The sequence below is a fragment of the Staurois parvus genome, unplaced genomic scaffold (assembly GCF_062004578.1).
Source record: "Staurois parvus isolate SC_StPar_1 unplaced genomic scaffold, SC_StPar_1.0 ptg002240l, whole genome shotgun sequence".
In the NCBI taxonomy this organism is placed as follows: Eukaryota; Metazoa; Chordata; class Amphibia; order Anura; family Ranidae; genus Staurois; species Staurois parvus.
The window spans coordinates 34,320-56,252 of record NW_028320036.1 but is presented as its reverse complement, the minus strand read 5'-3'; the positions used below and the strand labels follow the sequence as shown (position 1 = coordinate 56,252).

Here is a 21,933-nt window from a genome sequence, read left to right as displayed (position 1 = left end):
CTCCCATCACAAATTCCCACCAATCCCCTCTCTCCCATCACAAATTCCCACCAATCCCCTCTCCCATCACAAATTCCCACCAATCCCCTCTCCCATCACAAATTCCCACCAATCCCCTCTCCCATCACAAATTCCCACCAATCCCCTCTCCCATCACAAATTCCCACTAATCCCCTCTCCCATCACAAATTCCCACTAATCCCCTCTCCCATCACAAATTCCCACCAATCCCCTCTCCCAGCACAAATTCCCACCAGTCCCCTCTCCCAGCACAAATTCCCACCAATCCCCTCTTCCAGCACAAATCCCCCCCCCCCAAAAAAAAATCACCCCTCCTAGCACAACCTCCCTTCAATCCCCCCTCCAAGCACAAATCCCCCCAATCACCCTTATTAGCACAAATCCCCACCACCACCAAGAAAAGTTCTACTTCACCCCTCCTAGCACACATGCTCTTTACCCTCAAATGTTTCACCCTAGAACAAATCCCCCCCCCCAAATCACCATTCATAGTAAAACCTCCTCCAAATCCCCCCTCCTAGTACAACTCCTCCCAATCCCCCTTCCTAACACAAATCCCCCCTCCTAGTACAACTCCTTCCAATCCCCCTTCCTAACACAAATCCCCCCTCCTAGTACAACTCCTTCCAATCCCCCCTCCTAACACAAATCCCCCCTCCTAGCACAACCCCTCCCAAACCACCCAGTAGTACAGTGATGGCGAACCTTTTTGAGCCCGAGTGCCCAAACTGCAACCCAAAACCAACTTATTTCTTTCAAAGTGCCAACACTGCAATGAAACCTGAATATCGAGCTTTTGGTTTAGAAAAAACAACTCGTACAGTAGTGCAAACTAATTAACAGTACAGGGATGACCAGAGACTGCGGACAGTACAGGGATGACCAGAGACTGCGGACACAGTACAGGGATGACCAGAGACTGCGGACACAGTACAGGGATGACCAGAGACTGCGGACAGTACAGGGATGACCAGAGACTGCGGACAGTACAGGGATGACCAGAGACTGCGGACAGTACAGGGATGACCAGAGACTGCGGACACAGTACAGGGATGACCAGAGACTGCGGACAGCACAGGGATGACCAGAGACTGCGGACACAGTACAGGAGATGACCAGAGACTGCAGACACAGTACAGGGATGACCAGAGACTGCGGACACAGTACAGGGATGACCAGAGACTGCGGACACGGTACAGGGATGACCAGAGACTGCGGACACAGTACAGGAGATGACCAGAGACTGCGGACAGTACAGGGATGACCAGAGACTGCGGACACAGTACAGGGATGACCAGAGACTGCGGACACAGTACAGGGATGACCATAGACTGCGGACACAGTACAGGGATGACCAGAGACTGCGGACAGTACAGGGATGACCAGAGACTGCGGACACAGTACAGGGATGACCAGAGACTGCGGACACAGTACAGGGATGACCATAGACTGCGGACACAGTACAGGGATGACCAGAGACTGCGGACAGTACAGGGATGACCAGAGACTGCGGACACAGTACAGGGATGACCAGAGACTGCGGACACAGTACAGGGATGACCAGAGACTGCGGACATAGTACAGGAGATGACCAGAGACTGCGGACAGTACAGGGATGACCAGAGACTGCGGACAGTACAGGAGATGACCGGAGACTGCGGACAGTACAGGGATGACCAGAGACTGCGGACAGTACAGGGATGACCAGAGACTGCGGACAGTACAGGGATGACCAGAGACTGCGGACAGTACAGGGATGACCAGAGACTGCGGACACAGTACAGGGATGACCAGAGACTGCAGACACAGTACAGGGATGACCAGAGACTGCGGACAGTACAGGGATGACCAGAGACTGCGGACACAGTACAGGGATGACCAGAGACTGCGGACACAGTACAGGAGATGACCAGAGACTGCGGACAGTACAGGGATGACCAGAGACTGCGGACACAGTACAGGAGATGACCAGAGACTGCGGACACAGTACAGGGATGACCAGAGACTGCGGACAGTACAGGAGATGACCAGAGACTGCGGACAGTACAGGAGATGACCAGAGACTGCGGACACAGTACAGGGATGACCAGAGACTGCCGACACAGTACAGGGATGACCAGAGACTGCCGACACAGTACAGGGATGACCAGAGACTGCGGACACAGTACAGGGATGACCAGAGACTGCGGACAGTACAGGAGATGACCAGAGACTGCGGACAGTACAGGAGATGACCAGAGACTGCGGACACAGTACAGGGATGACCAGAGACTGCCGACACAGTACAGGGATGACCAGAGACTGCCGACACAGTACAGGGATGACCAGAGACTGCAGACACAGTACAGGGATGACCAGAGACTGCGGACACAGTACAGGGATGACCAGAGACTGCCGACACAGTACAGGGATGACCAGAGACTGCGGACACAGTACAGGGATGACCAGAGACTGCAGACACAGTACAGGGATGACCAGAGACTGCGGACACAGTACAGGGATGACCAGAGACTGCGGACAGTACAGGGATGACCAGAGACTGCGGACACAGTACAGGGATGACCAGAGACTGCGGACACAGTACAGGAGATGACCAGAGACTGCGGACAGTACAGGGATGACCAGAGACTGCGGACACAGTACAGGAGATGACCAGAGTCTGCGGACACAGTACAGGGATGACCAGAGACTGCGGACACAGTACAGGGATGACCAGAGACTGCGGACAGTACAGGGATGACCAGAGACTGCGGACAGTACAGGGATGACCAGAGACTGCGGACAGTACAGGAGATGACCAGAGACTGCGGACAGTACAGGAGATGACCAGAGACTGCAGACACAGTACAGGAGATGACCAGAGACTGCGGACACAGTACAGGAGATGACCAGAGACTGTGGACAGTACAGGAGATGACCAGAGACTGCGGACACAGTACAGGAGATGACCAGAGACTGTGGACAGTACAGGAGATGACCAGAGACTGCGGACACAGTACAGGGATGACCAGAGACTGCGGACACAGTACAGGGATGACCAGAGACTGTGGACAGTACAGGGATGACCAGAGACTGCGGACACAGTACAGGGATGACCAGAGACTGCGGACACAGTACAGGGATGACCAGAGACTGCGGACAGTACAGGGATGACCAGAGACTGCGGACAGTACAGGAGATGACCAGAGACTGAGGACACAGTACAGGAGATGACCAGAGACTGCGGACACAGTACAGGAGATGACCAGAGACTGCGGACACAGTACAGGAGATGACCAGAGACTGCGGACACAGTACAGGGATGACCAGAGACTGCGGACACAGTACAGGGATGACCAGAGACTGCGGACAGTACAGGGATGACCAGAGACTGCGGACAGTACAGGGATGACCAGAGACTGCAGACAGTACAGGAGATGACCAGAGACTGTGGACAGTACAGGAGATGACCAGAGACTGCGGACACAGTACAGGGATGACCAGAGACTGCGGACAGTACAGGGATGACCAGAGACTGCGGACAGTACAGGGATGACCAGAGACTGCAGACAGTACAGGAGATGACCAGAGACTGTGGACAGTACAGGAGATGACCAGAGACTACGGACACAGTACAGGGATGACCAGAGACTGCGGACAGTACAGGGATGACCAGAGACTGCGGACAGCACAGGGATGACCAGAGACTGCGGACAGTACAGAGATGACCAGAGACTGCGGACAGCACAGGGATGACCAGAGACTGCGGACACAGTACAGGGATGACCAGAGACTGCGGACACAGTACAGGAGATGACCAGAGACTGCGGACAGTACAGGGATGACCAGAGACTGCGGACACAGTACAGGGATGACCAGAGACTGCGGACAGTACAGGAGATGACCAGAGACTGCGGACAGTACAGGAGATGACCAGAGACTGCGGACACAGTACAGGGATGACCAGAGACTGCGGACACAGTACAGGGATGACCAGAGACTGCCGACACAGTACAGGGATGACCAGAGACTGCGGACACAGTACAGGGATGACCAGAGACTGCGGACACAGTACAGGGATGACCAGAGACTGCGGACACAGTACAGGGATGACCAGAGACTGCGGACAGTACAGGGATGACCAGAGACTGCGGACACAGTACAGGGATGACCAGAGACTGCGGACACAGTACAGGAGATGACCAGAGACTGCGGACAGTACAGGAATGACCAGAGACTGCGGACACAGTACAGGGATGACCAGAGACTGCGGACACAGTACAGGGATGACCAGAGACTGCGGACAGTACAGGGATGACCAGAGACTGCGGACAGTACAGGAGATGACCAGAGACTGCGGACAGTACAGGAGATGACCAGAGACTGCAGACACAGTACAGGAGATGACCAGAGACTGCGGACACAGTACAGGAGATGACCAGAGACTGTGGACAGTACAGGAGATGACCAGAGACTGCGGACACAGTACAGGGATGACCAGAGACTGCGGACACAGTACAGGGATGACCAGAGACTGCGGACAGTACAGGGATGACCAGAGACTGCGGACACAGTACAGGAGATGACCAGAGACTGACTGCGGACACAGTACAGGGATGACCAGAGACTGCGGACACAGTACAGGAGATGACCAGAGACTGCGGACACAGTACAGGAGATGACCAGAGACTGCGGACACAGTACAGGAGATGACCAGAGACTGCGGACACAGTACAGGGATGACCAGAGACTGCGGACACAGTACAGGGATGACCAGAGACTGCGGACAGTACAGGGATGACCAGAGACTGCGGACAGTACAGGGATGACCAGAGACTGCAGACAGTACAGGAGATGACCAGAGACTGCGGACAGTACAGGAATGACCAGAGACTGCGGACACAGTACAGGGATGACCAGAGACTGCGGACACAGTACAGGGATGACCAGAGACTGCGGACAGTACAGGGATGACCAGAGACTGCGGACAGTACAGGAGATGACCAGAGACTGCGGACAGTACAGGAGATGACCAGAGACTGCAGACACAGTACAGGAGATGACCAGAGACTGCGGACACAGTACAGGAGATGACCAGAGACTGTGGACAGTACAGGAGATGACCAGAGACTGCGGACACAGTACAGGGATGACCAGAGACTGCGGACACAGTACAGGGATGACCAGAGACTGCGGACAGTACAGGGATGACCAGAGACTGCGGACACAGTACAGGAGATGACCAGAGACTGACTGCGGACACAGTACAGGGATGACCAGAGACTGCGGACACAGTACAGGAGATGACCAGAGACTGCGGACACAGTACAGGAGATGACCAGAGACTGCGGACACAGTACAGGAGATGACCAGAGACTGCGGACACAGTACAGGGATGACCAGAGACTGCGGACACAGTACAGGGATGACCAGAGACTGCGGACAGTACAGGGATGACCAGAGACTGCGGACAGTACAGTGATGACCAGAGACTGCAGACAGTACAGGAGATGACCAGAGACTGTGGACAGTACAGGAGATGACCAGAGACTGCGGACACAGTACAGGGATGACCAGAGACTGCGGACAGCACAGGGATGACCAGAGACTGCGGACAGTACAGAGATGACTGCTGACCTTTGGGGAGGGAGGGGGGGGAGGTACCTGAATTTGACAGGTACCCGCTCTTACTTCCGCAGAGTTTTTTTTTTATCTTACCTGTTCCTTTATCCAGCCGCGCGCTGTCTTCCCGGCTTCTGTAGTGTGGGCGCTCGTCGGACAGCCGGATGCCCAGTGCGCATGCGCGAGAAGCGCTGCGCTTTGTGATTGGTCCGGCGGCTTCTGGGATCTGTCATGTGTCCCAGGTACCGCCTTACCATTCACAAAGAGCACTGCTTCTTGCGCATGCGCACTTGGGACCCGGCTGTCACGCACACTACAGCCGGGAAGACAGCGCGCCGCTGGATTCTCCTGGCGTGCCCACAGATAAGGCTCGGCGTGCCGGCTGTGGCACGCGTGCCACGGGTTCGCCATCACTGCACTAGTACAACTCCTCCCAATCCCCCCTCCTAACACAAATCCCCCCTCCTAGTACAACTCCTCCCAATCCCCCCTCCTAACACAAATCCCCCCTCCTAGTACAACTCCTCCCAATCCCCCCCTCCTAACACAAATCCCCCCTCCTAGTACAACTCCTTCCAATCCCCCCTCCTAACACAAATCCCCCCTCCTAGCACAACCCCTTCCAAACCCCCCCACTAGTACAACTCCTCCCAATCCCCCCTCCTAACACAAATCCCCCCTCCTAGTACAACTCCTCCCAATCCCCCCCTCCTAACACAAATCCCCCCTCCTAGTACAACTCCTTCCAATCCCCCCTCCTAACACAAATCCCCCCTCCTAGCACAACCCCTTCCAAACCCCCCCACTAGTACAACTCCTCCCAATCCCCCCTCCTAACACAAATCCCCCCTCCTAGTACAACTCCTCCCAATCCCCCCTCCTAACACAAATCCCCCCTCCTAGCACAACCCCTCCCAATCCCCTCTCCTAGCACAACTCCTCCCAATCCCCCCTCCTAACACAAATCACCCCTCATAGCACAACCTCCCCCATTTCCCCCCTCCTAGCACAAATCTCCCCTCCAAATAAAAGATGGATGAAAGATTTGGCACTGGGAAACACTTTTTGATAAATAGTACATTTTATATACAACTACATGGATCAGACCAGAATGAGGGATAAATGAGGAGGACAGAGAAGCAGGGAGACAGAGGGGCAGGGTACAGAAGGACAGAGAGATGGAGGGACAGGGGGACAGAAGGGCAGGAGGACAGATGGAGAGATGGGCAGGGGGACAGAGGGGCAGGAGGACAGAGAGATGGAGGGCCAGGGGGACAGTAGGGCAGGGGGACGGAGGACCGGAGAACAGAGGGGCAGGGGGACAGAGGGGCAGGGGGACAGAGGAACAGGTGGACAGAGGGGCAGGAGGACAGAGGGGCAGAGGGACAGGGGAACAGGTGGACAGAGGGGCAGGAGGACAGAGGAACAGAGGAACAGGGGGACAGAGGGGAAGAGGAACAGGTGGACAAAGGGGCAGGAGGACAGAGGTGCAGGGGGACAGAGGAACAGGGGGACAGAGGGGCAAGTGGACAGAGGGGCAGGAGGACAGAGGAACAGGGGGACAGAGGGGCAGGGACAGAGGGGCAGGAGGACAGAGGAACAGGGGGACAGAGAAACAGGTGGACAGAGGGGCAGGAGGACAGAGGGGCAGGAGGACAGAGGAAAAGGGGGACAGAGGGGCAGGGGGACAGAGGAGCAGGGGGACAGAGGGGCAGGAGAACAGAGGAACAGGGGGACAGAGGAGCAGGGGGACAGAGGGGCAGGTGGACAGAGGGGCAGGTGGACAGAGGGGCAGGAGGACAGAGGAACAGGTGGACAGAGGGGCAGGAGGACAGAGGAACAGGGGGACAGAGGGGCAGGGGACAGAAGGACAGAGAGATGGAGGGACAGGGGGACAGAAGGGCAGGAGGACAGAGGGAGAGAGGGGAAGGGGGACAGAGGGATGGAAGGACAGAGAGATGGAGGGCCAGGGGGACAGTAGGGCAGGACAGAGGGGCAGGGGGACGGAGGACAGAGGAACAGAGGGGCAGGGGGACAGAGGAACAGGTGGACAGAGGGGCAGGAGGACAGAGGGGCAGGAGGACAGAGGAACAGGTGGACAGAGGGGCAGGAGGACAGAGGGGCAGGAGGACAGAGGAACAGGGGGACAGAGGAACAGGTGGACAGAGGGGCAGGAGGACAGAGGAACAGGGGGACAGAGGGGCAGGGGGACAGAGGAACAGGTGGACAAAGGGGCAGGAGGACAGAGGGGCAGGGGGACAGAGGAACAGGGGGACAGAGGGGCAGGTGGACAGAGGGGCAGGAGGACAGAGGGGCAGGAGGAAAGAGGAGCAGGGGGACAGAGGAACAGGGGGACAGAGGAACAGGTGGACAAAGGGGCAGGAGGACAGAGGTGCAGGGGGACAGAGGAACAGGGGGACAGAGGGGCAAGTGGACAGAGGGGCAGGAGGACAGAGGAACAGGGGGACAGAGGGGCAGGAGGACAGAGGGGCAGGAGGACAGAGGGATAGAAGGACAGAGAGATGGAGGGCCAGGGGGACAGTAGGGCAGAAGGACAGAGGGGCAGGGGGACGGAGGACAGAGGAACAGAGGGGCAGGGGGACAGAGGAACAGGTGGACAGAGGGGCAGGAGGACAGAGGGGCAGGAGGACAGAGGAACAGGTGGACAGAGGGGGAGGAGGGCAGAGGAACAGGGGGACAGAGGAACAGGTGGACAGAGGGGCAGGAGGACAGAGGAACAGGGGGACAGAGGGGCAGGGGGACAGAGGAACAGGTGGACAAAGGGGCAGGAGGACAGAGGGGCAGGGGGACAGAGGGGCAGGTGGACAGAGGGGCAGGAGGAAAGAGGAACAGGGGGACAGAGGGGCAGGTGGACAGAGGGGCAGGAGGACAGAGGAACAGGGGGACAGAGGGGCAGGAGGACAGAGGAACAGGTGGACAGAGGGGCAGGGGGACAGAGGGGCAGGGGGACAGAGGGGCAGGAGGACAGAGGGGCAGGAGGACAGAGGAACAGGGGGACAGAGGGGCAGGAGGACAGAGGAACAGGTGGACAGAGGGGCAGGAGGAAAGAGGAGCAGGGGGACAGAGGAACAGGGGGACAGAGGGGCAGGAGGACAGAGGAACAGGTGGACAAAGGGGCAGGAGGACAGAAGGGCAGGAGGACAGAGGAACAGGGGGACAGAGGGGCAGGAGGACAGAGGAACAGGTGGAGGGGGGGGGGGCAGGTGGACAGAGGGGCAGGCTAACAGGGGAACAGATGAGCAGGATGGCAGAGGAGCAGGATGACAGGGGGACAGAGGGGCAGAGGAGCAGGATGACAGGGGGACAGAGGGGCAGAGGAGCAGGATGACAGAGGGGCAGAGGAGCAGGATGACAGGGGGACAGAGGGTGGCAGGGGGAAAAATGAGGACAGCGGGATTTGTTCGGAATCAGTGACAGTTGGGAGGTATGAAGCACGTGTGGTGCGTTTTGCAGCGATTGCGGTGCGACTCGGGATTATGGGCTGAGGATGATGATTTCTGGCCGCGATTCAAAATTGTGAGTGTTTTTGTTCTTTTTATGTGTAGGCCCAAAACAATTTGTCTTCTCCCGATGGAAGGCCAGAAGGTCGGACACCCCCGGATCCAGGCAGCTGGAATACATAGGCAGCCAAAACCCGGATCCCCGCTGTACCCGCTGTGCGCCCAGGAGGAGCTGATTCCAGTTGCAGTTCCCCCTCCAGCTTCTAAGCGTCGCTGTCCTCTCTTCGTCTTGGTTTTGACGAAGAGCCGTCCTGTCCTCTGTCCGCGCATGCGCCTCTCCCTCTCATCCACGTTGACGTGCAGATCTCTGTTGAGTGTTGCTTCGGCGGGAGAGTCTGGCGCGCGAGGGGAGAGAGAAAATGGCGGGAAGTATGAAGAAGACAACCTGGCCGGGGAGCCCGGAGGAGAGGTGAGGGGCTGCTGTGTGTGTGATGGCGGGAAAACCACACCAGGAAATGTTCCCGGATGTGGATGATGTGTGACAGGAATTCTTTGACAGTATGGATGTCCGTGTTCCGGTAATGTGGATGGCGGGCTGGGACTCGTAGTTCTGTTGTTTACTTCTGCTGGTTTGTTTGCTAGAACATGTTGTACCGCCCCAGAGAATGCAATGGCGGGTTCCTTTCATTTCTTTTTAACCACATACCTGCCGGCAGAGGAGTCCCTGGGGTTGGTGACACCCGGTGCAGTAACACCCCCTCCGACGGTCCCCGCAGGATGGATGCGATCTGCGGAGTGAGCATAACGGATCAGACTCCGATCCATTGTCCTCCCCAATCCGCAGATCCCATCCATCCTGCGGGGACCGTCGGCTTTCTTTACAACTGCCCACCGTCAGTGCCCCCACCATCCGCGCCCCCTCAGTAACACAGTGAAGGAGAACAATGAGCTGCTTGGAAAATGTTATTGGTTATAGCACAAAAAATAACCCCCCGGCCCGGCCCGTGTTCAGCTGTCAGCGGTGTTACACTTCGGAGGACAATCGCGGTCATGTGACACCGCACACACGTGACCCGTGTATCATTCCTCACAGCTTTGTTTGGGGGGGTCTGTACTCCCCGCGGCGGGGGGGGTAATTTTGTGCTATAAACAAAAAAGAGCAAATAATGTGAATTTTTTTCTATTATAAAATTTACAAGCAGATCATTGCTCTCCTTCACTGATGTGTTACTGAGGCTGCACTGATGGTGGGTACGCGGCACTGATGGTGGGGGGCACTGATGGTGGGTACGCTGCACTGATGGTGGGGGGCACTGATGGTGGGTACGCTGCACTGATGGTGGGGGGCACTGATGGTGGGGGGCACTGATGGTGGGTACGCTGCACTGATGTGTTGGTGGGTACGCTGCACTGATGTGTTGGTGGGGCTGCACTGATGGTGGGGCTGCACTGATGTGTTGGTGGGGCTGCACTGATGGTGGGGCTGCACTGATGGTGGGGCTGCACTGATGGTGGGGCTGCACTGATGGTGGGGGGCACTGATGGTGGGTACGCTGCACTGATGGTGGGGGGCACTGATGGTGGGTACGCTGCACTGATGGTGGGGGGCACTGATGGTGGGTACGCTGCACTGATGGTGGGTACGCTGCACTGATGGTGGGTACGCTGCACTGATGGTGGGTACGCTGCACTGATGGTGGGGCTGCACTGATGTGTTGGTGGGGCTGCACTGATGTGTTGGTGGGGCTGCACTGATGGTGGGGCTGCACTGATGGTGGGGCTGCACTGATGTGTTGGTGGGGCTGCACTGATGGTGGGGCTGCACTGATGTGTTGGTGGGGCTGCACTGATGTGTTGGTGGGGCTGCACTGATGTGTTACTGAGACGGCACTGATACTGGGGCTGCACTGATGTGTTACTGGGGCGGCACTGATGGTGGGGCTGCAGTGATGGTGGGGCTGCCCGGGTGGGCGGCACTGATGGTGGGGGCACTGATGGTAGAGCTGCACTGATGTTGGGCACTGATGGTGGGCGGAGCTGATGTTGGGCACTGATGGTGGGCGGAGCTGATGTTTATAGCGCAAAGACCGCATAGGTGATCAAATTCCACCGAAAGAGCACAATTTGTGGGGAAAAAATGACATCAATTTTATGTACAGCGTTTAATGACCGCGCAATTGTGAGTCAAAGTAATGCAGCGCCGTACCGCAAAAAATGGTCTGGTCATGGAGGGGGGGGGGGGGAGCCTCTGGGTGGCGAGGGGGTAATAGGAGGTCAGAGGGACTGGCAGGAACTCCGGGGTCACAAAGGAAGCAATACAATGAGAACAGGAGACTTCTTCATACAAGTACATGGGGCAGCCGGCACACATCAGGGATGGAAAATTTTACCTTTTTAACTACTTGCCAACCGCAGAATGACGGCTACACTGCAGCCGGCCAGCTCTGGGAGGGCATCGTATGACGTCCTCCCAGAACGCGCTTTCCTGCGCATCCCCGGTGATCTCCGTGATGTGGTAAAAGTCCAATCACAGCGGCCTTTTACCATGTGATCAGACGTGTCCAATGACACAGCAGATCACCGGGAAATGCAATTGCCGGTTCTTGGCTGCACTTTCCTCACGCTGTCAGAGCAGGGATCGGCACCGATCATCAGTGCCCTGATGATCGGTGCCCACCAGTGCCACCCAGCAGTGCTACCCAGCAGTGCCACCCACCTGTGCCCAGCAGTTGCGCCAGTATATGTATATATCTATATATATATATATATATATATATATATAATATGTGTGTGTATATATATAATGTGTGTATATATATAAAATTTTATTGATTTATATTTTTAAACTAATGGCAGTGATCGCTAATTTATGGTGGGACTGCGATAGTGCGGTGGGCAATCTGACACTAACTGCCACTGACACTAATACAGTGATCAGTAATACTATAAGCAATTACTGTACTAATGACACTGACTGGAATGTGTCCCTAACAATGATTAATGTGCTGCTTTTTACTCCCGGTCTTTGCCTCCTATTCCTGCTTTGCTAGGATAAGGAACAGAAACACGGTTCCCTCTGTACATAGCTCTGTGTTGATTGTCAACATAGGGCTCTGGGCTGTGATTGGACACAGCTGATCAGCAGGTCCCGGGCTTGATTCATTGGCTGGGACTCGCTGACAGACTCCTGCTGTGTACAATCAGAGCAAGTGTCAGCACGGGGGGCATGCATGCGCCCCTCTAAGCCCAGAAGCAGGCAGCGGTGTACAGTACGTCGGTTTGCCTGAGCGGCCCCCCGTCTGCAGTACATGGCTGGCGGTCCACAAGTGGTTAAATTCGCAGGATGAGTCTTTTGCAAGACAGCAAACTGGTCCCGGCACAGACGGCAGTAAAACGTGCTGTAGTGGCTCACCCAGATGTGATTGGTCAGAGAGAAATCTGTGCATCAAAAGAACCAATTCTAAGTGTTGTGATTTTCTCTCGTAGGCACAACCCGTGTGTGTGAGGACATCGGGGGCCAAGTCCCGGCTTGGGGCCGGCGTGTTTCTCCGGAGGAACGGACCGCCAACATAAATGTAAGTCACCATACTGATTGGCAGTTCTGTTTTCCTGCAGAGGTTAATGAAACATCCTGTTACATACATTCCTGGTGGCTTCCCGCACCGGGATTGTGTGTAAATCTGACAGGTGGACTCCTTTCTGTCAGATGGAGCATTCGGGAGGCTGCGCTTGACTGCTTCCACACAACATGGCAGGTGCTGCTGGGTAAAGGGGAGGGAGGAGAGCAGACACATGTCCTCTCTTCTCTCTTCCTTGTTTCTGACCCGGAAATGTGTGACAACACTTCCAGGTCCACCTCAGTGTCCCCGGCCAGCATGACTTCTCCTTTTAAGCATGTGTGCAAGAAAACACAAAAATGGCTTTGGCAGCAAAAAGGTCAAACTTTGAAATCGTAAGTCGGAGGGGCGGCGGTGGTGTACTTGGCCGGAGGGGCGGCGGTGGTGTACTTGGCCGGAGGGGCGGCGGTGGTGTACTTGGCCGGAGGGGCGGCGGTGGTGTACTTGGCCGGAGGGGCGGCGGTGGTGTACTTGGCCGGAGGGGCGGCGGTGGTGTACTTGGCCGGAGGGGCGGCGGTGGTGTACTTGGCCGGAGGGGCGGCGGTGGTGTACTTGGCCGGAGGGGCGGCGGTGGTGTACTTGGCCGGAGGGGCGGCGGTGGTGTACTTGGCCGGAGGGGCGGCGGTGGTGTACTTGGCCGGAGGGGCGGCGGTGGTGTACTTGGCCGGAGGGGCGGCGGTGGTGTACTTGGCCGGAGGGGCGGCGGTGGTGTACTTGGCCGGAGGGGCGGCGGTGGTGTACTTGGCCGGAGGGGCGGCGGTGGTGTACTTGGCCGGAGGGGCGGCGGTGGTGTACTTGGCCGGAGGGGCGGCGGTGGTGTACTTGGCCGGAGGGGCGGCGGTGGTGTACTTGGCCGGAGGGGCGGCGGTGGTGTACTTGGCCGGAGGGGCGGCGGTGGTGTACTTGGCCGGAGGGGCGGCGGTGGTGTACTTGGCCGGAGGGGCGGCGGTGGTGTACTTGGCCGGAGGGGCGGCGGTGGTGTACTTGGCCGGAGGTGGTGTACTTGGCCGGAGGTGGTGTACTTGGCCGGAGGTGGTGTACTTGGCCGGAGGTGGTGTACTTGGCCGGAGGTGGTGTACTTGGCCGGAGGTGGTGTACTTGGCCGGAGGTGGTGTACTTGGCCGGAGGTGGTGTACTTGGCCGGAGGTGGTGTACTTGGCCGGAGGTGGTGTACTTGGCCGGAGGTGGTGTACTTGGCCGGAGGTGGTGTACTTGGCCGGAGGTGGTGTACTTGGCCGGAGGGGCGGCGGTGGTGGTGTACTTGGCCGGAGGGGCGGCGGTGGTGGTGTACTTGGCCGGAGGGGCGGCGGCGGTGGTGTACTTGGCCGGAGGGGCGGCGGCGGCGGTGTACTTGGCCGGAGGGGCGGCGGCGGCGGTGTACTTGGCCGGAGGGGCGGCGGCGGCGGTGTACTTGGCCGGAGGGGCGGCGGCGGCGGTGTACTTGGCCGGAGGGGCGGCGGCGGCGGTGTACTTGGCCGGAGGGGCGGCGGCGGCGGTGTACTTGGCCGGAGGGGCGGCGGCGGCGGTGTACTTGGCCGGAGGGGCGGCGGCGGCGGTGTACTTGGCCGGAGGGGCGGCGGCGGTGTACTTGGCCGGAGGGGCGGCGGCGGTGTACTTGGCCGGAGGGGCGGCGGCGGTGTACTGTGCCTGGAGGGGCGGCGGCGGTGTACTGTGCCTGGAGGGGCGGCTGCGGTGTACTGTGCCTGGAGGGGCGGCTGCGGTGTACTGTGCCTGGAGGGGCGGCTGCGGTGTACTGTGCCTGGAGGGGCGGCTGCGGTGTACTGTGCCTGTAGGGGCGGCTGCGGTGTACTGTGCCTGGAGGGGCGGCTGCGGTGTACTGTGCCTGGAGGGGCGGCTGCGGTGTACTGGGCCTGGAGGGGCGGCTGCGGTGTACTGGGCCTGGAGGGGCGGCTGCGGTGTACTGGGCCTGGAGGGGCGGCTGCGGTGTACTGGGCCTGGAGGGGCGGCTGCGGTGTACTGGGCCTGGAGGGGCGGCTGCGGTGTACTGGGCCTGGAGGGGCGGCTGCGGTGTACTGGGCCTGGAGGGGCGGCTGCGGTGTACTGGGCCTGGAGGGGCGGCTGCGGTGTACTGGGCCTGGAGGGGCGGCTGCGGTGTACTGGGCCTGGAGGGGCGGCTGCGGTGTACTGGGCCTGGAGGGGCGGCTGCGGTGTACTGGGCCTGGAGGGGCGGCTGCGGTGTACTGGGCCTGGAGGGGCGGCTGCGGTGTACTGGGCCTGGAGGGGCGGCTGCGGTGTACTGGGCCTGGAGGGGCGGCTGCGGTGTACTGGGCCTGGAGGGGCGGCTGCGGTGTACTGGGCCTGGAGGGGCGGCGGTGCTGTACTGGGCCTGGAGGGGCGGCGGTGCTGTACTTGGCCTGGAGGGGCGGCGGCGGTGGTGTACTTGGCCGGAGGGGCGGCGGCGGTGGTGTACTTGGCCGGAGGGGCGGCGGCGGCGGTGTACTTGGCCGGAGGGGCGGCGGCGGTGTACTTGGCCGGAGGGGCGGCGGCGGTGTACTTGGCCGGAGGGGCGGCGGCGGTGTACTTGGCCGGAGGGGCGGCGGCGGTGTACTGTGCCTGGAGGGGCGGCGGCGGTGTACTGTGCCTGGAGGGGCGGCTGCGGTGTACTGTGCCTGGAGGGGCGGCTGCGGTGTACTGGGCCTGGAGGGGCGGCTGCGGTGTACTGGGCCTGGAGGGGCGGCTGCGGTGTACTGGGCCTGGAGGGGCGGCTGCGGTGTACTGGGCCTGGAGGGGCGGCTGCGGTGTACTGGGCCTGGAGGGGCGGCTGCGGTGTACTGGGCCTGGAGGGGCGGCTGCGGTGTACTGGGCCTGGAGGGGCGGCTGCGGTGTACTGGGCCTGGAGGGGCGGCTGCGGTGTACTGGGCCTGGAGGGGCGGCTGCGGTGTACTGGGCCTGGAGGGGCGGCTGCGGTGTACTGGGCCTGGAGGGGCGGCTGCGGTGTACTGGGCCTGGAGGGGCGGCTGCGGTGTACTGGGCCTGGAGGGGCGGCTGCGGTGTACTGGGCCTGGAGGGGCGGCTGCGGTGTACTGGGCCTGGAGGGGCGGCGGTGCTGTACTGGGCCTGGAGGGGCGGCGGTGCTGTACTTGGCCTGGAGGGGCGGCGGTGCTGTACTTGGCCTGGAGGGGCGGCGGTGCTGTACTTGGCCTGGAGGGGCGGCGGGGCTGTACTTGGCCTGGAGGGGCGGCGGGGCTGTACTTGGCCTGGAGGGGCGGCGGGGGTGGACTTGGTATACTTGGATTTTGTAAAAGCATTTGACACCGTTCCCCACACACCCCTCCGGCCAAGTACACCACCGCCACCCCTCCGACTTATGACTTCAAAGTTTGACCTTTTTGCTGCCAAAGCCATTTTTGTGAAAGTCTACAGGCTTGGAAAAATCAGTTTGTAAATGGATAGAAAACTTACTAAAAGCCCAAATTCAGAGTATTGGTTAATGATTCCCACTCTGAATCGTCCATAATAATGGGAATAGGATTTCTCTATGGGGGGGTTTGCAGGACAGGAAGTGAAAATAAATCCATTTATTTGTTACAACTTTAAATATTGTTATTTATGACAAGTAATATCTGTGGCCCCAGAGAGGACATTCCCTTCATCCACTGATAGTGCCGACAAGACGCAGAGAAGTACGGGGTCCAGAAAAGTATTCTTAGCTACTGAAATCTAATTGGTCATTTCTGCTACTAAACCCCAATGCAGATGTTTTGCCACCAAATGAAATGTTTGTTCTACAGACAAAGCTTCTAGTTTAAAACTGTGAATTTATTATAGTGAACACTCACTGATTTGTGCTGATCTACTGGGGGCTGCAGACTGATAATTATTTAAGGGGTTTCCTGAAATTTAGACAAAAAAATTGGCTTGATGATTAAAAGGTTGACAAACTTCCCTACAGGGCGTATGTCCGGCACCCCCTACAGGACATTTGTCCGGCACCCACCTAAAGGACGTGTTCCGGCACCCCCTACAGGGCTTTTCCAGCACCACCGAGAAGGTGTTTGTTCGGTACCCCCTACAGGGTGTTTTTCCGGCGCTCCTTTCAATGCGTTTGTTTGGCACCCCCTTCGTTGCTTTTGTTGGGCACCCCCTACATTGCGTTTGTCCGACACCTGCTACAGGTTGCTGTCCGGCACCCCCTACACTGCCTTTGTCCGACACCCAATAGAGGGCGTTTGTGCGGCACCTGCTACAAGGCGTTTGTGCGGCACCCGCAAAAGGGCGTTTGTCTAGCCCTCCCTAAAGGGCGTTTATCCGAGACCCGCTATAGTGCGTTTGTCCGGTACCCCCTACAGGGTGTTGGTCTGGCAACCCCTACGAGGCGTCTGTCCGGCACCGTCTACAGGGCGTTTGTCCGGCACCCCCTATAGGGAAGTTTGTCGAACCTCCTTCCCTGGGCTTCTTAATTAGAATTCCACAGAAGTCTGGTGGTTGGTCACTGCAGGCGGCGATGGGGGGTGAGGAGAGGATCTGTCTGGGTAGGAAGGTGGTAGCTGGGATGGTAGAAACAGTCAATGAGGAATGTCAGGAGTACAGAGCAAGACCACACACACCCAGAAATCGATGTGTATGATGTCACTTTCAGGTCGGCCTCTGTGTCCCCAACCAGCATGACCAGGAAATAATGTAATGCAATGCGATCTGCATTGTACTACATTCAGGGGATTCATGCCGGGTCTATTATACCCTGAGTGTCTCATTAACCATGATTTGTTTCCCAAAAAATCATCACTTGGGGACTTTATGTGCCCTATGTGATGTAAAAAAAAAAAGTTTTTAATAGTAAATAATTAGTTCTACCCAAACACATAAAATATCCCACCCCCACCCTTTAAAAAAAAAAAAAAAAAAAAAAGTTTTTCAGAAAATATTTCTAATGTTTGGTGATTTTATGTAATCTTCAGGCCTAAAATGATATTTATTTATTTATTTTAAGCATTTGTGCCGGCAACACAAACGGTTTTGGCAGTGAAAGGGTTCAATAAACTCTCTAGATAATCGCAAGGCTTCCTGCTTGGGTTGAGCAGCTTAAGTAAAGGCATGAAAAAGTGTCACTCATGTCTCTGCCACTACCTGAGGGTACTAATGAGAAAAACAATAGCTGTGTTGTGTAATGTGTATGTATGAGGACAAATGTGTAAAATGCTGAAGTTTGTTTTTTTTTCTCTCTGCAGGCCATCGGTGCTAAAACATTGAGGAACATCGGCTGAAAGTACATCTATGACAAGTGTCCTGCTGGAGCTGCACATGGTAGGTCGTTTTAAATTGCAAAGCATTTCCTGCTGTTGTGACTTTCATCCCGAAGGTTATTCCATCCGAACGTTGTTTTAGTTTGGGTGGTTAAAGTGTTACTGACCACTTGAAGTGGTACCGTGGACTGTACGTCTATACTGACTGGGGGTTTGTGCTGGGCGGGGACCATCTGTCTATACTGAGGGCTCTGTGCTGAGGGCGCCGTCCGTCTATACTGAGGGCTCTGTGCTGAGGGCGGAGGGGCGGCTGTGGTGTACTTGGCCTGGAGGGGCGGCTGTGGTGTACTTGGCCTGGAGGGGCGGCTGTGGTGTACTTGGCCTGGAGGGGCGGCTGTGGTGTACTTGGCCTGGAGGGGCGGCTGTGGTGTACTTGGCCTGGAGGGGCGGCTGTGGTGTACTTGGCCTGGAGGGGCGGCTGTGGTGTACTTGGCCTGGAGGGGCGGCTGTGGTGTACTTGGCCTGGAGGGGCGGCTGTGGTGTACTTGGCCTGGAGGGGCGGCTGTGGTGTACTTGGCCTGGAGGGGCGGCTGTGGTGTACTTGGCCTGGAGGGGCGGCTGTGGTGTACTTGGCCTGGAGGGGCGGCTGTGGTGTACTTGGCCTGGAGGGGCGGCTGTGGTGTACTTGGCCTGGAGGGGCGGCTGTGGTGTACTTGGCCTGGAGGGGCGGCTGTGGTGTACTTGGCCTGGAGGGGCGGCTGTGGTGTACTTGGCCTGGAGGGGCGGCTGTGGTGTACTTGGACTGGAGGGGCGGCTGTGGTGTACTTGGCCTGGAGGGGCGGCTGTGGTGTACTTGGCCTGGAGGGGCGGCTGTGGTGTACTTGGCCTGGAGGGGCGGCTGTGGTGTACTTGGCCTGGAGGGGCGGCTGTGGTGTACTTGGCCTGGAGGGGCGGCTGTGGTGTACTTGGCCTGGAGGGGCGGCTGTGGTGTACTTGGCCTGGAGGGGCGGCTGTGGTGTACTTGGCCTGGAGGGGCGGCTGTGGTGTACTTGGCCTGGAGGGGCGGCTGTGGTGTACTTGGCCTGGAGGGGCGGCTGTGGTGTACTTGGCCTGGAGGGGCGGCTGTGGTGTACTTGGCCTGGAGGGGCGGCTGTGGTGTACTTGGCCTGGAGGGGCGGCTGTGGTGTACTTGGCCTGGAGGGGCGGCTGTGGTGTACTTGGCCTGGAGGGGCGGCTGTGGTGTACTTGGCCTGGAGGGGCGGCTGTGGTGTACTTGGCCTGGAGGGGCGGCTGTGGTGTACTTGGCCTGGAGGGGCGGCTGTGGTGTACTTGGCCTGGAGGGGCGGCTGTGGTGTACTTGGCCTGGAGGGGCGGCTGTGGTGTACTTGGCCTGGAGGGGCGGCTGTGGTGTACTTGGCCTGGAGGGGCGGCTGTGGTGTACTTGGCCTGGAGGGGCGGCTGTGGTGTACTTGGCCTGGAGGGGCGGCTGTGGTGTACTTGGCCTGGAGGGGCGGCTGTGGTGTACTTGGCCTGGAGGGGCGGCTGTGGTGTACTTGGCCTGGAGGGGCGGCTGTGGTGTACTTGGCCTGGAGGGGCGGCGGTGGTGTACTTGGCCTGGAGGGGCGGCGGTGGTGTACTTGGCCTGGAGGGGCGGCGGTGGTGTACTTGGCCTGGAGGGGCGGCGGTGGTGTACTTGGCCTGGAGGGGCGGCGGTGGTGTACTTGGCCTGGAGGGGCGGCTGTGCTGTACTTGGCCTGGAGGGGCGGCTGTGCTGTACTTGGCCTGGAGGGGCGGCTGTGCTGTACTTGGCCTGGAGGGGGGGCTGTGGAGTACTTGGCCTGGGCGCCGTCTTGGGCTCTGTACTTGGCCTGGAGGGGCGGCGGTGCTGTACGTCTATACTGAGGGCTCTGTGATGAGGGCGCCGTCCGTCTATACTGAGGGCTCGGGTGGGAGGCATCTACCTTTACTGAGGGCTCTGTGCTGAGCGCGCCGTCCGTCTATACTGAGGGCTCTGGGCGCCGCCCGTCTATACTGAGGGCTCGGGTGGGAGGCGTCTATCTATACTGAGGGCTTTGTGCCGGGGGCAATGTCTGTCTTTATCAAGGGGTATATGGGGGGGAGGGGGGGCATCTGTCCTTATGAACTTTGTGCTTATGTATGTTAGGGTTATCTGTAATGTTGGGGTTCAGGCTTTGGGGGGGGGATTGACTCGTGCTTTGACGAGGGGTGATTATGTTCATACTCTGTAAGGTGGTCTCTGTGTTGCTCGCTCCTGACCCCTGAACTTCAGGCGGGAGTTCATCAGAAGTGAACCAGACAGAATCTGGAGCAGCTGTGATCGGCAAACAAGTCAGCTTGAAATTCTCATTTTCAAAGCTTTTAGTTTAAATCAGTGAATTTGCCCCTCTAGGGCAGCTTATCGGACCCCCTCCACCAGGCAGGAAAGTACAGGATACATAGAATGATTTCCATCTTCTGCAATCTAATGTCATTTTTGTCACCAAACCCCAATAGAGATGCTTTTGCCATGAAATGTTTGTGCAGCAAAACAAAGCTTCACGTTAAAAAGATGAATTTTATTCATTTTAATACCGAACTCCCTTTGGACCCTCATCCCCCACAGGGCAGCTTTCACCACCCGTCCTCCACAGAGCAGCCTTTGGACCCTCATCCCCCACAGGGCAGCTTTCACCAGCCGTCCTCCACAGAGCAGCCTTTGGACCCTCATCCACCACAGGGCAGCTTTCACCAACCGTACTCCACAGAGCAGCCTTTGGACCCTCATCCCCCCACAGGGCAGTTTTCACCAGCCGTCCTCCACAGAGCAGCCTTTGGACCCTCATCCCCCCACAGGGCAGCTTTCACCACCCGTCCTCCACAGAGCAGCCTTTGGACCCTCATCCCCCCACAGGGCAGCTTTCACCAGCCGTCCTCCACAGAGCAGCCTTTGGACCCTCATCCACCACAGGGCAGCTTTTGGACCCCCTACAGATATTACATCAATAATCATGCTACCAAAATAAGTGTGCAGTGTAAATTGCCTTTAGCATTACTCCTGTTTCTCCTTGCTGGAGGCGGCCATTTTGCTGAAGCCCAGAGCTTCATGAGCAGCAGTAAATCTTTAGGCTGTCAGCACATCGGCCTTTACATATTCAGCACAGTGCCTGAAAACAGCGAGCAACTGAGCATGTGTAGTGCAAGGTCACAACAGAGAGGGTCATCCTTCCCGATGGGGACATGGCGAGCAATCAAAGTACATCCACACTTCATCCAAAGAAAAAAATGTTCATTGTTAAATGTTGTTAATGAACGCCGGCGATTTCCAGCAACTGTCTTCTAATTCTGATCCAATTTCCGTCTCCATCTAGGTGTCGTCAAGCAGCTCCCTGACTACGACTGTATCCGCAGTGCTGTGTGCTGGCTACATTTCTGATCTCCATCCAGTTCAGGGGGCACATTTTTTTTGGAATAAACCAGATCTGGATTTTGAGGATCAACTAGAGAAATGCTGGTGATTTACTTTCAGAAAACATTGAATGTCTGGAGGCTCCCCTTTCAGCAGAAGTAAAGTACAGCCAGGAACATCCATTTGTGTATTTGACACGTGAACATCTTGTGACATCACTGAATAAAATGTATTTTTAAAGGATGTATTTCGACTTTTTTTTTTTTGGGGGGGGGGGTGTATGTTACTGTTAACCACTTGTCCTGCAGAGGATTCCCCCCCCCCCCCCCCCACCTGAGCAGGCCACTTTTTACAATACGGCACTGCACTACTTTAACAGACAATTGCTCGGTTGTGCAACACTGTACACAAATGAAATTTGTCCCTCCCCCCACAAAGAGAGCTTTCTTTCGGTGGTATGTGATCACCTCTGCAATTTTTTTTTTGCGCTATTAACAAAAAGACTGACAATTTTGAAAAATAAAACCATATTTTTGACTTTTTGCTATAAAGCTGTAAAAAATCAAATTGCCAAAATGTATTCTGCTCCGTGTCTTTGCTAAAAAAAAATCCCAATACCTGTG

At 57.5% G+C, this 21,933-nt stretch overlaps 1 protein-coding gene across 4 annotated transcripts; it reads left to right on the top strand.

The window, feature by feature from the left end:
- The first annotated feature begins 9,198 nt into the window (after positions 1–9,198).
- On the top strand, positions 9,199–21,553 carry LOC149431480 (uncharacterized). 4 transcript variants are annotated; one of them, XR_016309259.1, is made up of 4 exons: positions 9,199–9,552; positions 12,570–12,658; positions 17,890–17,965; positions 21,273–21,553. XR_016309259.1 is itself a non-coding variant. In XM_089665552.1 (3 exons), exons 1-2 carry the CDS (start codon positions 9,214–9,216, stop codon positions 12,654–12,656), a joined length of 426 nt encoding a protein of 141 aa, XP_089521678.1. In that variant the 5' UTR covers positions 9,199–9,213; the 3' UTR covers positions 12,657–12,658; positions 21,273–21,553. The 4 variants fall into 4 exon arrangements, 1 of the variants encoding a protein (XP_089521678.1); XR_016309260.1 differs by lacking the exon at positions 9,199–9,552 and adding an exon at positions 9,640–9,661; XM_089665552.1 differs by lacking the exon at positions 17,890–17,965.
- Positions 21,554–21,933: the final 380 nt, after the last annotated feature.

What these genes read in the sequence shown, in the direction of transcription:
- LOC149431480 (XM_089665552.1), top strand. Translation starts at nt 9,214, where the DNA reads ATGGAAGGCCAGAAGGTCGGACACCCCCGGATCCAGGCAGCTGGAATA. An exon ending in CCGGGGAGCCCGGAGGAGAG is followed by an intron (nt 9,553 to 12,569) that starts GTGAGGGGCTGC and finishes TTTCTCTCGTAG; the next exon opens with GCACAACCCGTGTGTGTGAG.